This window comes from Helianthus annuus, chromosome 1, assembly GCF_002127325.2.
Source record: "Helianthus annuus cultivar XRQ/B chromosome 1, HanXRQr2.0-SUNRISE, whole genome shotgun sequence".
Classification (NCBI taxonomy): domain Eukaryota; kingdom Viridiplantae; phylum Streptophyta; class Magnoliopsida; order Asterales; family Asteraceae; genus Helianthus; species Helianthus annuus.
This window is the reverse complement of record NC_035433.2, coordinates 148808798-148830628: the sequence shown is the minus strand read 5'-3', so window position 1 is coordinate 148830628 and position 21831 is coordinate 148808798. Positions and strand designations below refer to the sequence as shown.

The 21831-nt window shown below is 38.0% G+C and overlaps 2 protein-coding genes across 2 annotated transcripts; both read left to right on the top strand.

The window, feature by feature from the left end:
- Window positions 1-1634: 1634 nt before the first annotated feature.
- Window positions 1635-3481, top strand: LOC110884675 (O-acetylstemmadenine oxidase-like). Its single transcript, XM_022132398.2, has one exon. It carries the CDS (start codon window positions 1658-1660, stop codon window positions 3281-3283), a length of 1626 nt encoding a protein of 541 aa, XP_021988090.1. The 5' UTR covers window positions 1635-1657; the 3' UTR covers window positions 3284-3481.
- A 3290-nt stretch (window positions 3482-6771) lies between these two features.
- LOC110941104 (berberine bridge enzyme-like 15) lies at window positions 6772-8563 on the top strand. Its single transcript, XM_022182724.2, has one exon. The coding sequence runs from the start codon at window positions 6786-6788 to the stop codon at window positions 8376-8378; it is 1593 nt and encodes a 530-aa protein (XP_022038416.2). The 5' UTR covers window positions 6772-6785; the 3' UTR covers window positions 8379-8563.
- The last annotated feature ends 13268 nt before the right edge of the window (window positions 8564-21831 follow it).

Sequence of the window (21831 nt, the reverse complement as noted above, 5' to 3'; positions counted from 1 at the left end):
ATACAAACATATCTACGGTCATAACTTTAAACATTTCGGCATGACTGATTTTAAGTATGTTTATTTAATTATGTATCTTCCATTTATTTATGTTTAATTATGTGTTTTTTTTCAATTTAGAACTATGTACTTTTACTAATAATTAATGTTTAACTAGAATTAAGCACCTCCGCGTTGCAGCGGGGTGTAAAACCGTGCCAAAAAGTACGAATGTCACACCACCGTCAGTGACCACCAACACTGACTCGACCTAGGATCTACGCGTTGCGCGAATCAATGAAACATGAAAAAATAGGCGTAAAAACGTTGAACAACACGTGCACGTTGCGCCGTGTTAATTCGCAAAATTTTGAACGAAACATAAAAACGTTAAACCATACACGTACGTTGCGCGATATTAACTCGAAAAATTTAGAACGAAACGTAAAACATAAATTCGCGAAGGATGAAAAGTATAGGGGCAAAAGTTGTGATGTTAAATTGCAAAGAATGAAAAGTTTTGGGTTAAAATTAAAACAACATATAAATTATGTGGGTTAAAATTGCAAAACGTAAAAAATCAAGGTTTTTTTTTTTTTTTTTTTTTTTTTTTTTTTTTTAACTCTTAATGCATAAAGTATAACCTCATATGCCTAAAAATGTTACTTATTAAGAGTATTTAAAAAATGTTTACTTATTAAGAGTATTTAAATATTTAAATTTGAATTATGTATTAAGGGTATTTAAAAATGTTACTTCCTAAGAGTATTTAAATTTGAATTATGTAATGTTTATTTAAAATTGTTGTTTTATTTTAACTATGTTTATTTATTTTAATTTATACTCAAAACAAGTAAATATATGAAATAATTAATAGTTTAAGTTAAATTTAAATATTAATATTTCTGAGAAAAATATGAAAATCTAAAATGACACCGTACAATTTAGGAAAATTTGAGGAAAACAGAAAAAGAGAAATCGGAAATGGCACCCTTTACCCTAAATGTAACACATTAATCCATCCCGGGTTCGGTTGTTACAACCCAACTAACAAAAGTAATATCTTATATAAATAATCATTCTAAACACTACAACTCTTAGGCTATAGGGTGTGAGGGACGTGGGTTGGACATCGCCATATAGGAACATTAATTAAATGGTACACCGCCCTCCTTGATAGATGGTGGTTTGCTTGGACTGAACCACGTTTACCACGACCCTCCTATTTGATGGTTTTGAGATAAAAATATACTAAAAAAATAAAGGAGATAATGGTTTGAGTCATGAGTCATGATCACACTATTAGAGTAATAGTTTTAGATGATGAATTAGAGATGAGTGACATGACGCCTCTATGGAGAGTCACGGTGGTCTTCACCACACCATTTAGTCTTTTACCTACTATTTAATAAAAACTCAGTTAAAAACGATTCTACTTTGATAAATTATTATTTTACACTTCATAAATAAAACAACCGCCCAAACATTTTTTAAGAAGACCTCTATATAAATTATAATAATAATAACAAAACTACTTGTTCAATTTCTTTACTTATTTTTTGGGAAGACCGCTTAGTTTAACATATACTACTCATATTTTATATACAAGAATAGGAAGTTTTGTCTATATATAGTATACAGACGAGACTGAGGATTATTCAACAATTAAGAAGAAAACATGGAGCTAAATATTATGACACAAACTCTACGACATCTCTTTGTGCTTCTTACCGCTTTAATCTCTTCATCAGTTTCAAATCCACTAGCTGATAATTTTCTTCAGTGCCTCTCTCAAGATCCAAATGTCACAACCACAAATTTTGTGTTCACCCAAAATGACTCAGAATATTCATTCATTCTTGAGTCAACCATCGCAAACCTTAAGTATTCCACACCTACAACTCCGAAACCATTGGCTGTAATCACACCCTTAACATATTCCCATGTACAATCTACAATACTTTGTTCCAAACATCTAAAATTTCAAATCCGAATCCGAAGTGGTGGACATGATAGCGAAGGCCTTTCATACACTTCAAGTTACCAATCCCCTTTTGTTGTTCTTGACCTAAGAGAACTGCGGTCGGTAATCATAGAGTCGGGTCAGAACACTGCATGGGTCGAGACTGGTGCAACCCTTGGTGAACTTTATTACTGGGTGTCTCAAGAAAGTCCAAATCTTGGATTTGCGGCAGGGACCTGCCCAACCGTTGGTGCTGGTGGTCATATAAGTGGAGGGGGATTTGGTAATATGATGAGAAAGTATGGTCTAGCAGCCGATAATGTTATCGATGCTAGGATTGTTGATGCTAATGGGAAAATTCTTGATCGAAAATCTATGGGGGAAGATCTATTTTGGGCAATTAGAGGGGGTGGGGGTGGAAGTTTTGGTGTTGTAGTCGCTTGGAAAGTGAATCTTGTTTATGTTCCTGATAAAGTTACGGTTTTTAGCCTTACCAAGACAATAGAAGAAGGTGGGTCGAGTCTTTTTAACAAGTGGCAGTACGTTTCACACAATGTAAGTCGAGATTTATTCATAAGAGTTGAAATACAACCTGCTTTAAATGAGTCAGGAAACAAAACAATTCAAGTGATGTTCAGCTCGATGTTTCTTGGAAATGTGGATCAACTCATGGAAACCATAACAGATGGCTTCCCTGAGTTGGGTTTACAGGAAAAAGACTGCAGTGAAATGAGTTGGATCGAAACGGTACTTTATTTTGATGATTATACAGTTGGGAGAAGCGTTGATGTTCTTAAAGAAAGAAACACCGTCGACAAAAGCTACGGCATTAATAAATCAGATTATGTGAAAGAACCAATACCAGAAGAAAAGCTGGAAGAGATATGGAAATGGTGTTTGGAGGGAGACTGGCCGGTTCTTGTAATGGAACCGCAAGGTGGAAAGATGCACGAGATTGATGACACGATAATTGCTTACCCTTATCGAAAAGGGTATTTGTATAACGTACAATATAGAGAGAAATGGGAAGATGACAGCTTTGAATCATCCGAAAAGCGTATAAGTTGGATGAGAAAGATGTATGAAAATATGGCACCATATGTGGCAAAGAATCCAAGAGCAGCTTATGTGAATTTCCGGGATTTGGATTTAGGTGAAAATGATGTAGATAACACAAGTTACTTGAATGCTTTGAAGTGGGGAAGCAAGTATTTTGGTGACAATTTTAGGAGGTTGGCTATGGTGAAAGGTGTTGTTGATCCAGATAATTTCTTCTTTTTTGAGCAGAGTATCCCCCCTTTGATAACGTGTGAAGAGAAAAGTGACATTGGATCATGCTAAAGGTTGTGATTTGGCGTGTTGCTAGATCATGGGTCTTATAAGTATTAAATTGTTGTTTTTTAACGTTTGATGAAAAAGTTGTTTGATGATTAATTAGCTAGATTGGTTTTGTAACGTAAAATGTTTTGTAACTAGTTGGACACCCATCGCGTTGCGGCGGCTCAAACGGTGTATCTTGCTTGATTATATAATTTGACACCCGAAAAAGAATCTAAAAATATTTTATATTTATTTTTCTTGGATTTTGTGTTTCAACTTTGTTTTTTATAGAAATAAATTGGCCATGGTCCCAAAAAATATTAAACTTTATTGAGTTGACTTTTAAGTTGCATCATATAGATAATCAAGATTACCCTCCCTTAAAATTCTTTTTGTTATTTTCAGATTGTATCATCATTATGTATGTGAACTTGATACTTCAGGTAAAGTTGTAGCTTATTAAGTGTTCTAGTAAAATTTCAAAAGAGATTTCAATTACTAATACGGTTTTGTTAGGTTTTGTTTGGGCCTACACGCGCTGCAAAAAAATGACTAAACAACCACCATCTCAACCACCTTTGGCGAATCAAAACCATCAAAATAAAAAATAGTAGTCAAACTCTTTTTCATCTCAATCTTTTGTTTAATTTATAGTTAGGGCATGATAAAAGGTGATGATCAATAACATGATGATATTGAGTGTGTCCTTCTCCTTAGTTAAATAGGGAAGAAGGTTGTGGGTAGGATGAAAAGCAAGGTTTGCCATGATTAGTCAATGAGAGAATAAAGATTCAGAAAGAGGTTTTGAGATTTGGATTGCAATTGATCACAAAAGTATTTGAAGGTGCTTAAAAGAATCCTATATTGATCTGGAAGCTTACTTATAGGGAATGTATAACGATAAAAAAAGAAACATCTGGATTTTGGTAAACTGTTGGTTCAAGCCAGCAGTTTTGTGCAATATGTACAAAGGTGATTAAAACCAGTAGTTCTCCTTTTTTAATTGGAGAAACCTTTCAATGATAGTACTTTGGAACCCATGCCTTCTCGCTTACATGCATGGTTCCATCAAAACTTGATTGGTTACTTAGACCAATATTTTGTCCTATTGATAACTTTTGTACCATTCTGATCAACTCCTTTCGGTTCTCTGCCAATGATTTTATCTCATCACTTTGGTCAGACCTCCTTTGCTTGTACTGCTTAGGGGTAGAATGAGAATTCTTCTTTTTTGGCCAACTGTTTACAGGATGTGCATCAGTAACTTGTACAGGTCTGGTAACTTTCTGTGATTCAGGGCCAAGGTGACAGGTGTTTCAATAGTGTTAAAGACCTCAAAAGAGCATCTGGGCTCACAGTAGCTAGAATCACTACATGGATAGAATACTAGCTTTTCATGAAAGTTTTCCAAATTCTGAATCTTGCTTTTCTCATAAGCTAAGTCCATGTAACAATCCTCAATGTTGTGATTGGTTTTCTCACAAACAATGCAAAAATAATGTGTTTCTAGTGTTCTTGCACCTTTTTGAACCAAATTTTGATTTGGTTTTGAAATTTTGACTAAGGCCAAGAGTTTGTATGAAACAACTGGAGGGTTAGCAGATGTTGCTATCTTCACATCAGAAGTCACAAAGGTAATTGGCTAGAATTTCTTGTCAACACATGTATCATTAGACCATTTAGTGTTGTGTTGATCAAGGAATTTGTTATGGGAACCACAATTAGTGTTTACTGTCTCCTTTCTAATTGATGAATTGGATTCAAGATCATGAGCTTAAATTTTAGAAGTGTAATCACTTGGTCCTTTTTGTGTGAGTATACCCTAGAACAAATTTCACATTGCTGTTAGATTGCTGATTTAGCAATATTTCAAATCCCTTGGATGCTTCAACCCACTTTTGTCAATTTACTTGTGTTGATTCAAGTTGTTTTTGACAGGATTGATATTTTTAAAGAAGTGATTTAAGCTATGCAGAATGGGTTGAAACTTCATGTTTTAAATCAGAAATGATTTGGTCATTTTCTCTCAACACTTGTTTGTGAGAACTAATGGTTTGTACCAAAAGTTTCTCAGAATTTTTAGATTTTTTCAAGAAGCATGATATTTATTGCTTTGATATCCCCAAATGATTGAAAAACTCCGAATGCATAAGGTATAACACCATATGCCTAAAAATGTTACTTATTATGAGTATTTAAAAATGTTGCTTATTAAGAGTATTTAAATTTAAATTATGTATTGTTTGTTTTAAAATTATTGTTTTATTTTAACTTTGTTTTTTATTTTAATTTATACTCAAAACATGTAAATATATGAAATAATTAATAATTTAAATTAAATTAAACTATTAATATTTCTGGGAAAACTATTAGGACGACTCCGTATAATTTAGAGAAATTTGGAGAAAACTGTAAAAGAGAATTTTGAGACGACACCCTTTACCTTAAATGTAACACGTCAATCGGTTCTGGATTGGGTTGTTACAACCCAACTAACCAAAATAATATCTTATATAAATAATCGTTCTAAACACTATAACTCTTAGGCTATGGAGAGTGGGGGGTGTGGGTTGGGACATTATCTGCCGTATAGAAACATTAGTAAATGGTACACCGTCCACTCATTGATTGATGGTGGTTCACTTGGATTGAACCACGTTTACCGTTTACCACGATCCTCCCAATTGATGAATTTGAGATAAAAATATATTAAGAAAAATAAAGGGGATAGTGGTTTAGGTCATGAGTCATGAGCACACCCTTAATGTAGTGTTTTGAATAATGGATTAGAGATACATGACACCTACCTAAAGATATGATTACACCATTTAGCCTTTTATCTACTGTTTAATAAAAACTCAGGTTAAAAAAGATTCCACTTTGATAGATTATTATTTTACACTTCATAAATAAAACAAATTATACTTGTAAACCGCCCAAACATTTTTTAAGAAGATATAAATAATAATAATACCAAACCTACTTGTTCAATTTCTTTATTTATTTTTTGGGAAGACCACTTAGACTATGTCTAATGCTACGGGCGTCCTTAGTCGGCCTTAGCTGCCACATCATCTGTCACATCATATCTTTAAAAATCCTAAGAAACCCTTATTTCATCTCCAACCCTACACATATCCTTACTCTTCTTAATTTCCACCTTATTATCTATCCACTACCTATACACACACTATATAAATAAAATATTTTTTTTCTTTTACTTTAGGCCCACTCCCGTACAAATATTAATATAATATTAATATAATGGCAGAATAACCTAAAATTCCTATGCCCTTACAAAAGGATATTGAATGAAATATAGATGAAGATTAATGAGCCTTCAGATTTGGACACATCCACCTCATCACGAGCGACAATAGTTTGGACACCATTGGAGTTAGTCTTGTTTAACATATTCCACTCATATTTTATATATTACAAATAGAAAGTTTTGTCTATATAGTATACAGACGAGACTTGAGGATTATTCAACAATCAAGAAGAAAACATGGAGCTAAATATTATGACACAAACTCTACGACATCTCTTTGTGCTTCTTACCGCTTTAATCTCTTCCGCAGTTTCAGATCCGCTAGCTGATAATTTTCTTCAGTGCCTTTCTCAAGATCCAAATGTCACAACCACAAATTTTGTTTTCACCCTAAACGACACAGAATATTCATCTATTCTTAAGTCAACCATCACAAACCTTAGATTTTCAACACCTACAACTCCAAAACCATTAGCTGTAATCACCCCCTTAACATATTCCCATGTACAATCTGCAATACTTTGTTCCAAACATTTGAAATTTCAAATCCGAATCCGAAGTGGTGGGCATGATAATGCTGGCCTTTCATACACTTCAAGTTACCAATTCCCTTTTGTTGTTCTTGACCTAAGAGAATTGCGGTCAGTAACCATAGAGTCGGGTCAGAACACTGCATGGGTCGAGGGTGGTGCAACCCTTGGTGAACTTTATTACCGGGTGTTCCAAGAAAGTCCAAATCTCGGATTTGCGGCAGGGACCTGCCCAACTGTTGGTGTTGGTGGTCATATAAGTGGAGGGGGGTTTGGTAATATGATGAGAAAGTATGGTCTAGCAGCCGATAATGTTATCGATGCTAGGATTGTTGATGCTAATGGGAAAATTCTTGATAGAAAATCTATGGGGGAAGATCTATTTTGGGCGATTAGAGGGGGTGGTGGTGGGAGTTTTGGGGTTGTAGTCGCTTGGAAACTTAACCTTGTTTATGTTCCTAATAAAGTTACGGTTTTTAGTCTTTCCAAGACTGTAGAAGAAGGTGGTTCAAATCTTTTTAACAAGTGGCAGTACATTTCACACAATGTAAGTCGAGATTTATTCATGAGACTTATAATACTTCCTGCTTTAAATGAGGCAGGAAACAGAACAATCCAAGTAATATTCAATTCGATGTTTCTTGGAAATATGGATAAGCTCATGGAAACCGTAACCGATAGCTTCCCTGAGTTGGGTTTACAGGAAAAAGACTGCAGTGAAATGAGTTGGATCGAAACGGTACTTTATTTTGATAATTATACAGTTGGGAGAAGCATTGATGTTCTAAAAGATAGGAAGCCCGTCCCAAAAAGCTATTTCAATGGTAAGTCAGACTATGTGAAAGAACCGATACCCGAAGAAAAGCTGGAAGAGATATGGAAATGGTGTTTGGAGGGAGACAACCCGGTTCTTGTAATGGAACCACACGGTGGGAAGATGCATGAAATTCATGAAACGAGAATTGCTTACCCTCACCGAAAAGGGTATTTGTATAACATACAATATCTTGAGCGATGGGACAATGACAGCATTGAATCATCCGCAAAGCGTATAAGTTGGATGAGAAATATGTACGAAAATATGACACCATATGTGGCAAAGAATCCAAGAGCAGCTTATGTGAATTACAGGGATTTGGATTTAGGTGAAAATGGTAATTTAGATGACACAAGTTACTTGAATGCTATGAATTGGGGTAGCAAGTATTTTGGCGACAATTTTAGGAGGTTGGCTATGGTGAAAGGTGTTGTTGATCCAGATAATTTCTTCTTCTATGAGCAGAGTATCCCACCTCTGATTATGAGTGAAGAGTGAAGTGACATTGAAGTGTTACATGTTATAAATTGTCGTTTCACTCCCTTGGCTTCTAGTTTTTCAAACTCACCCTATGAATTTTCATACTTTAGCTTAAAATAAAGAAAACAAAAATTATTTTCTCACTTGCTTATTTTTATGTATGTGTCGATTTAAGTTCATGTTTCAACGTAATTTTTAGGAAATGAGACGGAGCAAATATAATGTGTTTTCATGCTTATTTTTATATATATTTTCGGTTGGTCTAAGTTTTGACATTTTAACATATGTGTCTGTATAAATTCACATTTGAACGTAAACGATATAATTAACGTATAGACATTTTTTTTTCCGGAAACGAGTCTGGTCAAATATAAAACGTTTTCATGCTTATTGTTGTGTGCGTTTTCGGTGGTATACCTTTTGACATAAACTGTGTTCATAAACGAGCAGGACAAATATAATACATTTTCATTCATTCGATGGCACAAATTCAAGTTATGAATGTTTTGATGCCACTAAGCCTTGATGCAAAGGTAAGGGTGGTGTAGTGGTTAGGTGGAATCCATACTAAACTAACTTGGGTTCGATTGCGTTCCTTTTATAGCCGCAATGCTTTAAATCAGATATATCAGAATACACGTTTTCATATGGTTAACGCATCACATAACGTGCTGCAGCTATAAACAACTAAAGCGTCATCACCGCAATACGTGAGCCTTGGCAACAATCTTGTTTTAAGGTGGTTTTGTCTGTATATATAGTTTTTTACTAGGTAACCTACCCATGTAATACTAGGGTTGAACATTTAAATTATACTAGTAATAACTCTATAACCCTATGACAACGTGAATCGGATCAATAAACCAGCACACAATGATTGATTCAGTTACAAGATGGAAGTTTGAGATAAACACTACAATCGGTATATTGTCGGACAACATCGTTCAGATAATCATCATAGATTCATACAACTGAGTTAACATCATGACACAACCAGATATCAAGTGTGATCTCTCTCAAACTTAAGACACACACAATGAATGAACCTGTATATATAGGCAACTCCCATTCGCTAAATCTAACCTAACGAATGGGAATCCATTCGCTAAAATAAACCCACATTCGCTAGACACATCCAGAGAACGACCTCCATTCACTAGATAGTCTATAGTTAACCAGTTCATTCGTATAACAACCTACAATCACAATTCAACAAATGACTTAATCTAGCATACTCGTAAAGTAACAAACACACTAATACGCACTAACAAACCCTATATATAAGAATGTCTAAAACTTACTCTTACATCATAAAGTAACCTTCTTTTACATCATAAAGTAACCTCCTTTGTTCGATGGTCATAACCCTAAATGTAATAATGCTAAGAAACAATAAAAGAAATTTCCTCATGTAGATATAATAGGCCCCGTGCAGCTTCGATCGTGATTCTTTTTTCGAGCATTTCAATCTAATGATTGTTTATTAGAAATAATGTAGCGGCTCTTAACCACTTTGTCATTTTATATTTTTATATTTATATCGAATTGCAAGATAGCCTTTAACTTCAATAATTACAGTCACAATCTTTTATTTGCAAAACCCATTACAATTAGGTCCTTTAGCCATAACCTAGTTAAAATTAAGTTAATTTCAGTCATGTGCATTGCACACAAGGGTAAATCGTCTTTTTCTATTTTAAGGACTATTTGTGCAATAAATATATTTTGCCACACACCACCATCAAACCACACCGCCGCCTCCATCCAGATCCACCACACCGCCACCGCCTCCGCCCAGATCCTCAACCCTCTTTATCTCTCTCTAAAAAAACCCTAATAATATTCAAATCACCACTTACACTCGTATCAATTCCAATGGATGAAACCTATCAAAACCTGCATCATGAATCAAAAGCCCTTCGATCACAGAAAACTCAAAATTCCCCAAATCACTCTTAACATATCTAGGGTTCTTCATCTTCAAAACACAATCCACCTCTTTAACAATTATAGGTTGAAAAAAAAAACCTAAATTTTTAGCCTACTGTAGGTCCCTTTTCTCGGAGGATCGAGAACAAACCTAAACCTTGTTATACTAACCCACTAGCGAGTGCGGAATCCAAGCTAGCGGGCAAACCGGGATGATGCAAGAACAAACACAAGAACACACAAAGTTCACCGATTAACACCACTGTATTAATACGAATGAAGGTTTACGGTTACAAGCACAATGTTTACAATCTTGTTTGCAAACTCTCTAAAATGTGTGTGTGTGTGTTTTCCAGCAGAGTTTCTCTAACTCTCCAAATGTGCATCTATCTAACACTAACACACTGCATGGGTATTTATACCCATACATAACAGGTCTGTCCGAAGGATTCGACAGATGGTCCGAAGGATCATCTGTCGATGACAATGTGTCCGAAAGATCAGCATGGACATCGAAGGATCATCCTTCGATGCCTAATGGTCGAACCATGGTCGAACCATATCTTTCGAGCACCTCGAAGGATCAGTTGTATCCTTCGAGGCTATCCTTCGATCCAGACAACATCATGTTGTCCAAGTCAAACTAGGAGGATAGTTGACTTGGTCAACTTACAGACTGACTTAGGACATCGTTTTTATACAGACCGAATACAGACAAAGTACAGACACAAGTGCACCAACAAACTCCCCCTTGGCTGTAGCTTTGTCTTGATCTTGTCTTGATCTTCTATAGATGCAGACTCGTCTTGAACTTCGACGGTCTTTGGTCTTCGAGTTTCCAAAACTCTGATGTCCTTTTAAGTCTTCATAGTCGGAGGATCTTCAAAGTCTTCACGTCTTGAAAGCAGAGAGTGTACCAACAAACTACCCGTATTGTGTAGAAAGTGTGTTGACAAACTCCCCCTTAACATAAGCTCCCCCTTGAGTTATGCTCGTGAAATACTTTAACTTTATGAAGTGAGATCCTTGTGGTGTTGATAATGGTCAGCGGCAACTCGATCATCTTCATCAGTTGAGTGCCTTCACGTTGTGTCTTCATTCCAAAGCTTGTCATCGACCATGTTCTCCCAGCCTTTAGAATCTGCACATGCAAGAAATCTAAACGCGTAATGAGAACAACTGCTTGGAATAGTTAGTATAACCAAGAGACACACGAATGACCATGTCATAATCAAACACCGTCCGACAGTTTGAAAGTTTAATAAATTTGTCAATTTAAGTCTTTAACTTTCAAAACATGCAAATTTCGACCGTTTATGAAGATTTAGTCAATTCGGTTTTCGTTCAGGTTTCAGGTAACGAAGACTCGAGCTCCAACATCGTACGATCGAAAATAAAGTAGAAAGAAAATCTTTTTGGCTTTTATAAAGTTTATATTAAAACACTCCTAAAATCTTTTTGGTATTTTTGAAAGTAAAAGACAACAATTTAAAATCCTTTGAGTGTTATCAAACGACATCACCGCTAATGTCGTGCTGATATGCACCAAACGACGAAACTGTTTAAAAGAAGAACAATAAAAGTTAAGCAGTAAATAAATAAATATATACAGACATTCTTTTTGCGAGTTTCGAGGGTAAGAGAATCATATCAGTGTACGGTCATGCCAAAACACTCTTGTTGTTCAGTTAATTAACATTAAAATAAGCATCCTATAACAATTATCGGTATTGTTGTCCACTTAAACTCAACTTATCAGATGTAATCATGTTTAGAGGATACGTTAATGTATGATTTATACTTACCGACCGGTGTTCATCCACATCACGACACATTCCCGTATCAAGGTATGCACGAGAGTTCATCTTACCGGTGAGTATACCGATTATCATCTGTTTGACCGTATAAATTGTGAGATACTCACTTATTTTGATTTGAAAACAAGTCCTATGTGATATAATCACTTATTGATGAGGAACTTGATTTTCGTATGCATGAGGGCACAGGTGCAAGTCCGTGAACAGGTCAGTACTTCCGTACAGCAGAGAGACGAACTTGACACCCGGATAAATGTGATATTTTATCACTTATTTGATTTGGACATGTGATTGTTTATCACTTATTGAGGTCGAATGCAGTATGCAATATGTACACGTATGTATAGTATCATGGAAGATCTAGACTTGCGTCCCCGTTATTTTTCGGTAAAAGATACAACCATGATACCCAGATGATAAGCAGCATAAAGACCGAATATCTCAGAACCTCGGCAATCTATCAAACGAAATTTCGGTACTAAGACCATATGCCAATGAATGGTTCCCACCTGGTCTTCAGTCGATTAAGATTTATATCACCCTGCACACTTTAAAATGATTGTGAGCCTACCGATACATCTTATATAGAGCTGCTTATCGTTTTGCATTTAAGGTTTAAAGAGGTTTGGATAGACCACTGATGTACTATCATTTTCTCTTTTGCTCGCCAGGAAACTCATTTTTGATTTTCTATTGTTTTTGTGTTTTTGAATTTTTCGATGTTTTTGTATTTTTCGATTTTTGGATTTACTCCCCCTAAAATCAACAAACTAAGATAAATTTTAAAAACACACAAAGATATTTACAAAAATGATTTTCCGATGTTGGTTTACTCTTGCTTGACCTTAATGCCATTTACCAATAATAAGAAGTCAAATCTAGATTTGTCAAAAGCTTTGGTAAATAAGTCGGCACGTTGGTCATCGGTGTGGACCTTAACAACATCGATTAGCCTTTTCTCAAAGCAATCACGTATGAAGTGATATTTGATTTCGATGTGTTTGGTCTTTGAATGCTGCACAGGATTTTTAGTGATATCTAAAGCAGCAGAATTATCAACGTAAATAGGAGTAGTTAGGAATTCAAAACCGTAGTCCCGCAATTGTTGTTGGATCCAAAGAACTTGTGAACAACAACTTGAGGCAGCAATGTATTCAGCTTCGCATGTTGATGTAGCGACACACGTCTGCTTCTTGCACTGCCATGTGACTAGGCGATTTCCTAAAAATTGACATCCAGCAGTTGTGGATTTGCCGTCGATTTTACATCCGCCAAAATCAGAATCACTGAATGCGACCAAGTCAAAGTTATTATCCCTAGGATACCACAGACCGGTGTCTGGATAAGCCTTCAAATAACGAAAAATCCTTTTGACAGCTGCAAGATGTGAGGCCTTCGGGTTAACTTGATATCTGGCGAGCAGGCACGTTGGGTACATTATATCTGGCCTTGATGCTGTGAGGTACATAAGGGATCCGATCATCGCGCGATAGTATGAAGGGCTAACAGGTTCACCCTTCAGGTCAGGAGTAATTCCATGATTAGTTGGCAGTGGGGTACCAATGGGCGTTGCATCGGACATCTGGAACCGGCTCAAGATGTCTCCAACATATTTTGTCTGATGGATGAATATCCCAGACTCCGTCTGTTGTACTTGTAGGCCCAAAAAGAAATTCATTTCCCCCATAGCACTCATCTCGAACTTATCCTGCATGATGCGCTCGAAATTCCTACACAAAACATCATTAGTAGAACCAAATATAATATCATCAACATATACCTGTACCAGAAGAAGATCTCCATCTTGTTCTTTGATGAAGAGAGTACAATCGATAAGACCTCTTCGAAAACCGTTCTCCAGCAGATATGTAGATAAGGTTGCATACCAAGCTCGTGGCGCTTGATGAAGACCATAGAGAGCTTTGTTGAGCAACCAAACCCGATCGGGATGGACAGGATCTTCAAAACCAGGAGGCTGTTCGACATATACCTCTTCTTCAACCACACCATGTAGAAATGCACTTTTGACGTCCATCTGGTAAACTTTGAATCCTTTGAATGATGCATAAGCCAGAAAGATCCGAATAGCTTCCAGACGTGCAACTGGTGCATAGACTTCGTTGTAGTCGATTCCCTCTATCTGACGAAAACCTTGAACGACTAAACGAGCTTTGTTTCGAATAACTACTCCACGGTCGTCTTTCTTGCATTTGAAGACCCATCGAGTGCCAATCTTCTTGTAGTTCTCAGGTTTTTCAACAAGCTTCCAAACACCCAGCTTGTGAAATTGCTGTAATTCTTCCTGCATGGCTTCAACCCAAGCACTGTCTTTCAATGCTTCTTTCCACGACTTTGGTTCTTCTTGTGACACGTAGCACGCGAAGGACCAGTCATTCTGTTGGCCAGATTCTCTTATAGCTGAATACAACCCAGCATTCCGGTTGTTTCTCAGCTGATTACGCGTCTGCACTCCGCGATGGACATCTCCTATGATATTCTGCTGGGGATGGGTATCGTGAATCCTCATTTCAGGATTATCCGGTACACGAGCATTGATACCCAAATTATTCAAATTAAGATCAACAACCAACTCCACACCAGGAATGTGGTTAGAGGTGGATGCATTCCCTTCAGCAGTATCGATATTCTGCGTATGAGGTGTATCACCAGAGGCACCTTGAACAGGAGCAGCTGGAGCTGAAGATCCTTCGGCTGCATCATGATATTCATCATCTTCAGAAGAGTCATTATAATCAGCAGCATCTTCATAAACCTCATTTTGAACCATATTGTTGATTGACGAAGAAGCTTGAGGGTCAACAACAATAGGTCTAACCAATGGCGAGACAGCAGCGTTGTCACTTTCCAACAACATTCGAGCCGCTGCTGATTCTTCGTCAAAGGTTGGCAGATTAAAGGAGTCAAATAGCCCATCATAATCGAACATCCACGGATCACCCGGAGCCCTAACAGGACTCGTGTACCTTTGAACCCTAACTTCGCTCCATAGCTCAATTTTCTTGGTAGCTAGATTCCAAACACGAAAATTCGGAGTAGCATATCCAAGGAAGAAACCCTCGATAGCTCTTGCACCAAACTTTCCATCCGGCTCAATCATAGTACAAGGAGCACCAAACGGTTCAAGGTAAGAAAGATCCGGTTTCCTTCTCTGAAGGAGTTCGAAGCAAGTCTTGCCATGTCTCTTAACTGTAAGAACTCTGTTCAACGTGTAGCATGCAGCCGATACAGCTTCTCCCCAGAATTGAATAGGGAGTTCCGACTCTACTAACATTGTTCTTGCAGTTTCAATAATAGTCCGATTCTTCCTCTCAGCGACACCATTTTGTTGTGGAGTATAACGAGAACTGTACTCATGAAGAATGCCTTTAGAAGTACAAAACTCATCCATAACTTGATTCTTGAATTCAGTTCCATTGTCGCTTCGGATCCTTTTCACTTTCAACGTATAGAGATTCTCCAACATTGTAAGAAGATCCTTGAGGATACCAGGAGTTTCACTTTTGTGTGCCATAAAAGATACCCAAGAAAATCTAGAGTAGTCATCAGTAACTACTAAACAATAAGCATCACCAAACGTTGTCTTGTGCTTCATAGGTCCAAAAAGGTCCATATGAAGACGTTCGAGAGGCATGCTGACAGTGTTGATTTTCTTCAAAGGGTGAGACTTCTTTGTTTGCTTCCCCTTTTGGCACGAGACACAGATATCTTGCAGATGAAAACTTCTCACAGGCACACCATTCACAAGATTATTTTTCACCAAATGGTTCATTTTTCTCAAGTGAATGTGTCCCATTCTTCTGTGCCAAGATATAGACTCCTTTTCTGTGGCTTTTGAGACAAAGCAAGTAACTTGTGCAGATGTTGTAATCGCTTGGCTCATGTCGAGAATATAAAGATCATTAACTCTCGGAGCCGATAAGAGAATCCATTCTTGTGGAATTTTGAATCCAGGTTTCAGCACATAGCAGCCAGCGTCATCAAAAATCACTGAGAACTTTTTATCGCAGATTTGCGACACACTGAGAAGATTGTGATCAATTTGCTTCACATAATTGATCTTGTCAAAGCACACGATACCATTGGAGATACTTCCTTCTCCAGTGATGTACCCGCCTTTATCACCCGCAAAAGCAACATACCCTCCTCTGATATTTCTCACGTCATACAGGAGCCGTAAGTCGCCAGTCATGTGCCTGGATGCTCCACTATCAACAATCCAATGACTATTAATAGTTCCTCCTAGAACATCCTGCACATGTCAAATAAACACATCAGTTGAGAATGGGGACCCAAGCCTTAGTGGTCTTGGGTCGTCCCTTGGCATCACGATACGTAAGCTCTATCTCTTGATGGTTTTCAAGAACAACTGCTCCCCCTGAATTGTCACCCGACTTAGGTAACCAAGTTTGTCTTTGCCTACCAGTTTTTGAAGATTCTGGTTTTATAGGTTGTGACACTCTTGGTTCCTTTTGAACTGTTTTAACTTCAGATTTTAAAGCTTTTTCAACAGTTTTTATGTTCTTACGTCGTTGTTTAGTTTCTTGTTCTTTTACAGTTCGTTTATCTTGTTTAGGTGAAACTGACCGACGTTGAGGGTGAACTGCTTCAGGTGGAGCCTTTTCAACCAACTTCTTCTTTGGAGCATTTGGGCAATTTCTGATAATGTGCCCAATTTCTCCACATTTGAAACAAGTTCTCCTTTCAACAGACTTAGGAGAACTTGATCGACTACCAGATGTTGAACTTGTAGAACCTGAGGTACTTGCTCTTTCATCACACCCGTTTGTGTGTTGGGTGTAATTGTTATCACTGTTTCGTTTCAAAATTTTGACTTGTTGCACAAAATCATTGTTTGATTTGTTTTCAAAAGTCTCAATTTTATCTGTACCTCTTGATGCTACAAATTTTACATCTTTTCCTTTCTTCATGTAACGAGCTCCTTTTGATTCAACTTTAGCCTTTGGCTTTGGAGCTCGTTGTGGTTGTTTACCCTTAGAAGCAGTAGGTTGTCGAGTGATTGGAGATTTTTGATTACCAAATTGTTTCCTAACCTCAGCCTTAGGAACTGGATCACATTGTGTTACCACAATTCCTGGAAGTGTTTTTCCCAAAAATCTGTTTGTATTGTCTTCAAAGACTTTGTCAATCAAAGATTTATTTACATTTTTAATTGGAAAAACATGATCTGAGTAGATTTTATTATCTCCAACCAAAGTGTACAACACATTACTGCTTTTAACAGTAGACACACCTGTCTTATCAACCTTGACAGGATCAATCACTTGCTTCTCAACAGATGGAACCTCAGGAGTATCAGGATCACAAAGGATGTGATTCTCTCGTGGAATATCTACTCCTTTCATCTTGCTAAGTGATTTATCCTGATCACTTACAGCCACATCTGATTCATCATCCGATGTCTCATAGTCCTCGATAATTGGAGGACTTTGTTTCATGGATGGTGAAGTTTCTGGTTCCTTAGGGGCTGTGTTTGAAGAACTGTCCGATTTGAACCCTAGGCCAGTAGAAAATTCCTCAAAGTTCAAAGGCACACTGGGTTCATACCGAGGCATTTCCTCTTCATCGGGCATCTTGGTATAGTTGTCCATCAAAGGGGGTGGACACGCCTTATACCCTACACCTTTCACGTTACCTTTCAGTTGTTGAACGTCTATGATGTGATCAAGCACAAATCGGGAGTTAGAATAACTATCCAATTTTTGTTTGATCGCATCATGCTTGCCTTGGGCAATGGCTAATTGCTTCTTAGTTTCTTCCACAAGGTTAATGTATTCATTTATACTTACTTGTTTGTGGTAAACTACTTTGTTAACCTCGGACACATTTTTCTTTAATGTTTCTATTACTGATTTAAATTCTTTTTCATTCCGGGTTAAAGCCATGTTTGCCTCTTGGCATTTTGACAGTTCAATAACCAAATTCTGATTATGACTATGAAGCTTTTCTGATTCAAGCTTCACATCTGCACATGATTTACAAATACTAGGAGCAGGAGGTTCAGAAGTTACCTGACTAGTAGAGGCTGAACCATTTGCCATTAAGGCAGTTTGAAAAGAAAAAGCTCCATCTTCAGAGAATAGCTTTTCCATTTCCGTTGATGTAGCAGCAGCCTTCCTAATCAGAATTGATTTCTGACATTTAAGCTCATCAGCTTCATTCAGTAGCTCCTGTATATCATCATCTCCTTCTTCATTCACATCAGGCTCTGAGTGATTATCCCCAGAAACAGAGCCTTCTTCATCCGAACTGCCCGAATAACCAGAACTGTCATCGCTCCCAGAAGATTCTTCTTTTTGAACCTGCTCGATGACCTTAGCATACAATGCAGTTCCACTTCCCTGATCACCATCACCAAACTGAACTGACCAGTCACATCCTTCATCAGCTTGAACAGCCAAAGCCCGATTGTGATTGGTAGCTCCAGGCTGTCCCTGATTGTTGTTCACTGCCACCATCCTCCTCTCACGGTTTTCTTGTTGGGCATTCACATTTGTCTGGTTTCTGAAGGGGTTATGATTGCCGTGTTTCGTTGGTCGAGTGCACTCACGTTTAAAGTGCCCTTTCTCGCCACAATTAAAGCACGTGACGGCATTAATATCAAACCCATACTTCGTGTTTTTCTTTCCTTCCAACGAAGTTCTTCCAGTTCGTGCCATGAAATCTTTTGCCCTTCTAACCGCACTAGCAAAAGCCCATTTAATATCCATCAACTCCATTTCTTCCTTGTCGATCTGATCATAATCTTCATTGGTCATGTTGATGTTTCCAAGCTGACCAGCTACCAAACCACAGTAAGCACTGACCATGGTGTTGATAATTTCCATATGTTCCTTAGCAACTTCAATGCTAAGGTGTGAAAGATTTGAGTTGTCGACTCGGATTGTGTGATGACTTTGAGGCTGAGGTTGAGGATTGCTTGTATAGTGAGCTTGCTGTTGTTGTTGTTGAGGTTGTGGTTGTGGCTGTGTTGGAACAGGAATATAGGACCTCGGATCGAATTGAGGTTGTGGTGGAGCAGCTGTTGATTGAGGAAATGGAAAGGAACTCGTATTGGACACAAAAGCAGTTTGAAGCTTCGGTTGCTGAACAGAACTAGCTGAAGGACCAAAACCAGGCAAATACATTTCTGTATTCTGAGGAGCTGGAGCACGCCTTGCTTTCCTAATTTCTTCATCATTTTTATGTTCCAGCTTCTGAATGAACTCATAGATGTTAATCTCATCTAGAGCTTTAGTATGTTTCAACAACTCAATAAACGAACTCCATTTTGGGGGTAGGGCGTCAGCAAACCTATTCACCATGTCTTGTTGAGTAGCTGCCACCCCATAAGCACACATTTCACTAATCAAATGATAGAAACGTGTGGTCATATCATTCAGAGTCTCGTTTTCCAAAAACTGAAAGGATTCAAACTCTTTCTTCAACAAATCATGCCTAGACTTTCGAGCAGCTGCATTGCCTTCTCCTCTAGCAACTAAGGCATCCCACAATGCTTTCGTGGTCTTGCAATATGAAAACTGATGGTAGATGTCTTTGTTGAGTGCTTGAGTAAGTATGGCATAGGCCTTTTTCTCCAATTCATAAGCCTTCTTGTCATTTTCAAGCATGTTGGCGTAACCTTCTGAAGTGGATGCTCTACTTTCAAGACTTTCGTTGAATGCATTGACAAAACACATCCAAAGGTCGGTGCTTTGTCCTTGAACATATGTGTGAAAGCGGCCTTTCCATGACGGAAAATCGTTCATGTGGTTCAGCTTTGGTGGACGATTGTTACTGCCTGTTTCACTTTCACTAATCAGAAGATTCTGAAGACTTTGACTTTGATTGGATACCAAAGCCCATTGACACGAACTTATTGATTGTTGTTGTTTTGGAATGGCACTCGTCATATATTCAGCCATCGACATCTGTTTCAGATCTGGTTGTGGATCCGTACTCCAATCCCAAGGGCTAGTACAACTCATTTTGATCAATAATATATATACCACACCTACACACCACAAACTGTTAACAACAAACAGACAACAATTGAAAGATATAATCTGATCGAAAGATCAAGACTTGTTCGAAGGATCAACAGTGATCGAAAGATTACTGTTGAGTTTCGAGCAAAGTCTTCGAAAGATTCTCAATGAAAGATCCTTATCTTTCGACTGATTATCACGAAAGATTCACAGTTCGAAAGATCTTATCTTTCGAATTCTGATCTCGAAGGATTCACAATGAAAGATCCTTATCTTTCGAGATGAGTCCTTATCTTTCGGACACTATCTTTCGAAAAGATTCCAACGACGAAGGATAACCCTTAGACTTCGAAAGACTACTCGAAGGATGCTAATCTTTCGAGCTGTCTCCAATCGAAAGATGTCGAAGGATATCTTTCGATGTCGAAGGATATCTTTCGAATCCTCTGACACACCTGACACGAAAGGACAGGTTGGTGAAAAGGTGATGTGTTGATGTACCAACTTTCGGCAGAAAGGATGGTTCTGCAACAACTTTTCACCAAACAATTGACTTTCAAAAATTTTTGCCAAAATAAGCAACCTTATCTTCAAGAACTGGTCACCGGAAACACACCGGAGATATGGCCGGAAAAATCAAAGTTTCACAAACACGATTTTTATGTTACCCAAACCGACCCCGAACACTCCCGATAGGTTTAGTATCCGTTTTTCAGTTTAGAAAAGCAAGAAAAACCACCAAAACGGGTCCTAAACCTAGTGTTCAAACACACCAAAGAACTCGAACAAACCGATTTTAAACAAGGTAAAGAGCGAGGCTCTGATACCACTTGTAGGTCCCTTTTCTCGGAGGATCGAGAACAAACCTAAACCTTGTTATACTAACCCACTAGCGAGTGCGGAATCCAAGCTAGCGGGCAAACCGGGATGATGCAAGAACAAACACAAGAACACACAAAGTTCACCGATTAACACCACTGTATTAATACGAATGAAGGTTTACGGTTACAAGCACAATGTTTACAATCTTGTTTGCAAACTCTCTAAAATGTGTGTGTGTGTGTTTTCCAGCAGAGTTTCTCTAACTCTCCAAATGTGCATCTATCTAACACTAACACACTGCATGGGTATTTATACCCATACATAACAGGTCTGTCCGAAGGATTCGACAGATGGTCCGAAGGATCATCTGTCGATGACAATGTGTCCGAAAGATCAGCATGGACATCGAAGGATCATCCTTCGATGCCTAATGGTCGAACCATGGTCGAACCATATCTTTCGAGCACCTCGAAGGATCAGTTGTATCCTTCGAGGCTATCCTTCGATCCAGACAACATCATGTTGTCCAAGTCAAACTAGGAGGATAGTTGACTTGGTCAACTTACAGACTGACTTAGGACATCGTTTTTATACAGACCGAATACAGACAAAGTACAGACACAAGTGCACCAACACCTACCCACCACTGGCTCCAAGTAGCCGCCACTGCCGGAAAATCAAAGATCGAAAAACATAACCTACCTCCGTCGCCATCATTGGTCGTCCATTTGGAGAACCACAGAAGTTTGAAATCGCCGTTGCAGTTTCTGGAACTAAGGCCTGTAGATCCGTGAATGGAGGACCACGTCGTTCAACCCCCACCACCTCATCCACCTCGCCGCAACTGTCATCCTCCCACCCGCTGGAACCGCCTCCCTCCCCACTCCACCACCACCG

Excerpts from the sequence above, each read along its gene's own strand:
- LOC110884675 (XM_022132398.2), top strand. The coding sequence starts at position 1,658 with ATGGAGCTAAATATTATGACACAAACTCTACGACATCTCTTTGTGCTT.
- LOC110941104 (XM_022182724.2), top strand. The coding sequence starts at position 6,786 with ATGACACAAACTCTACGACATCTCTTTGTGCTTCTTACCGCTTTAATC.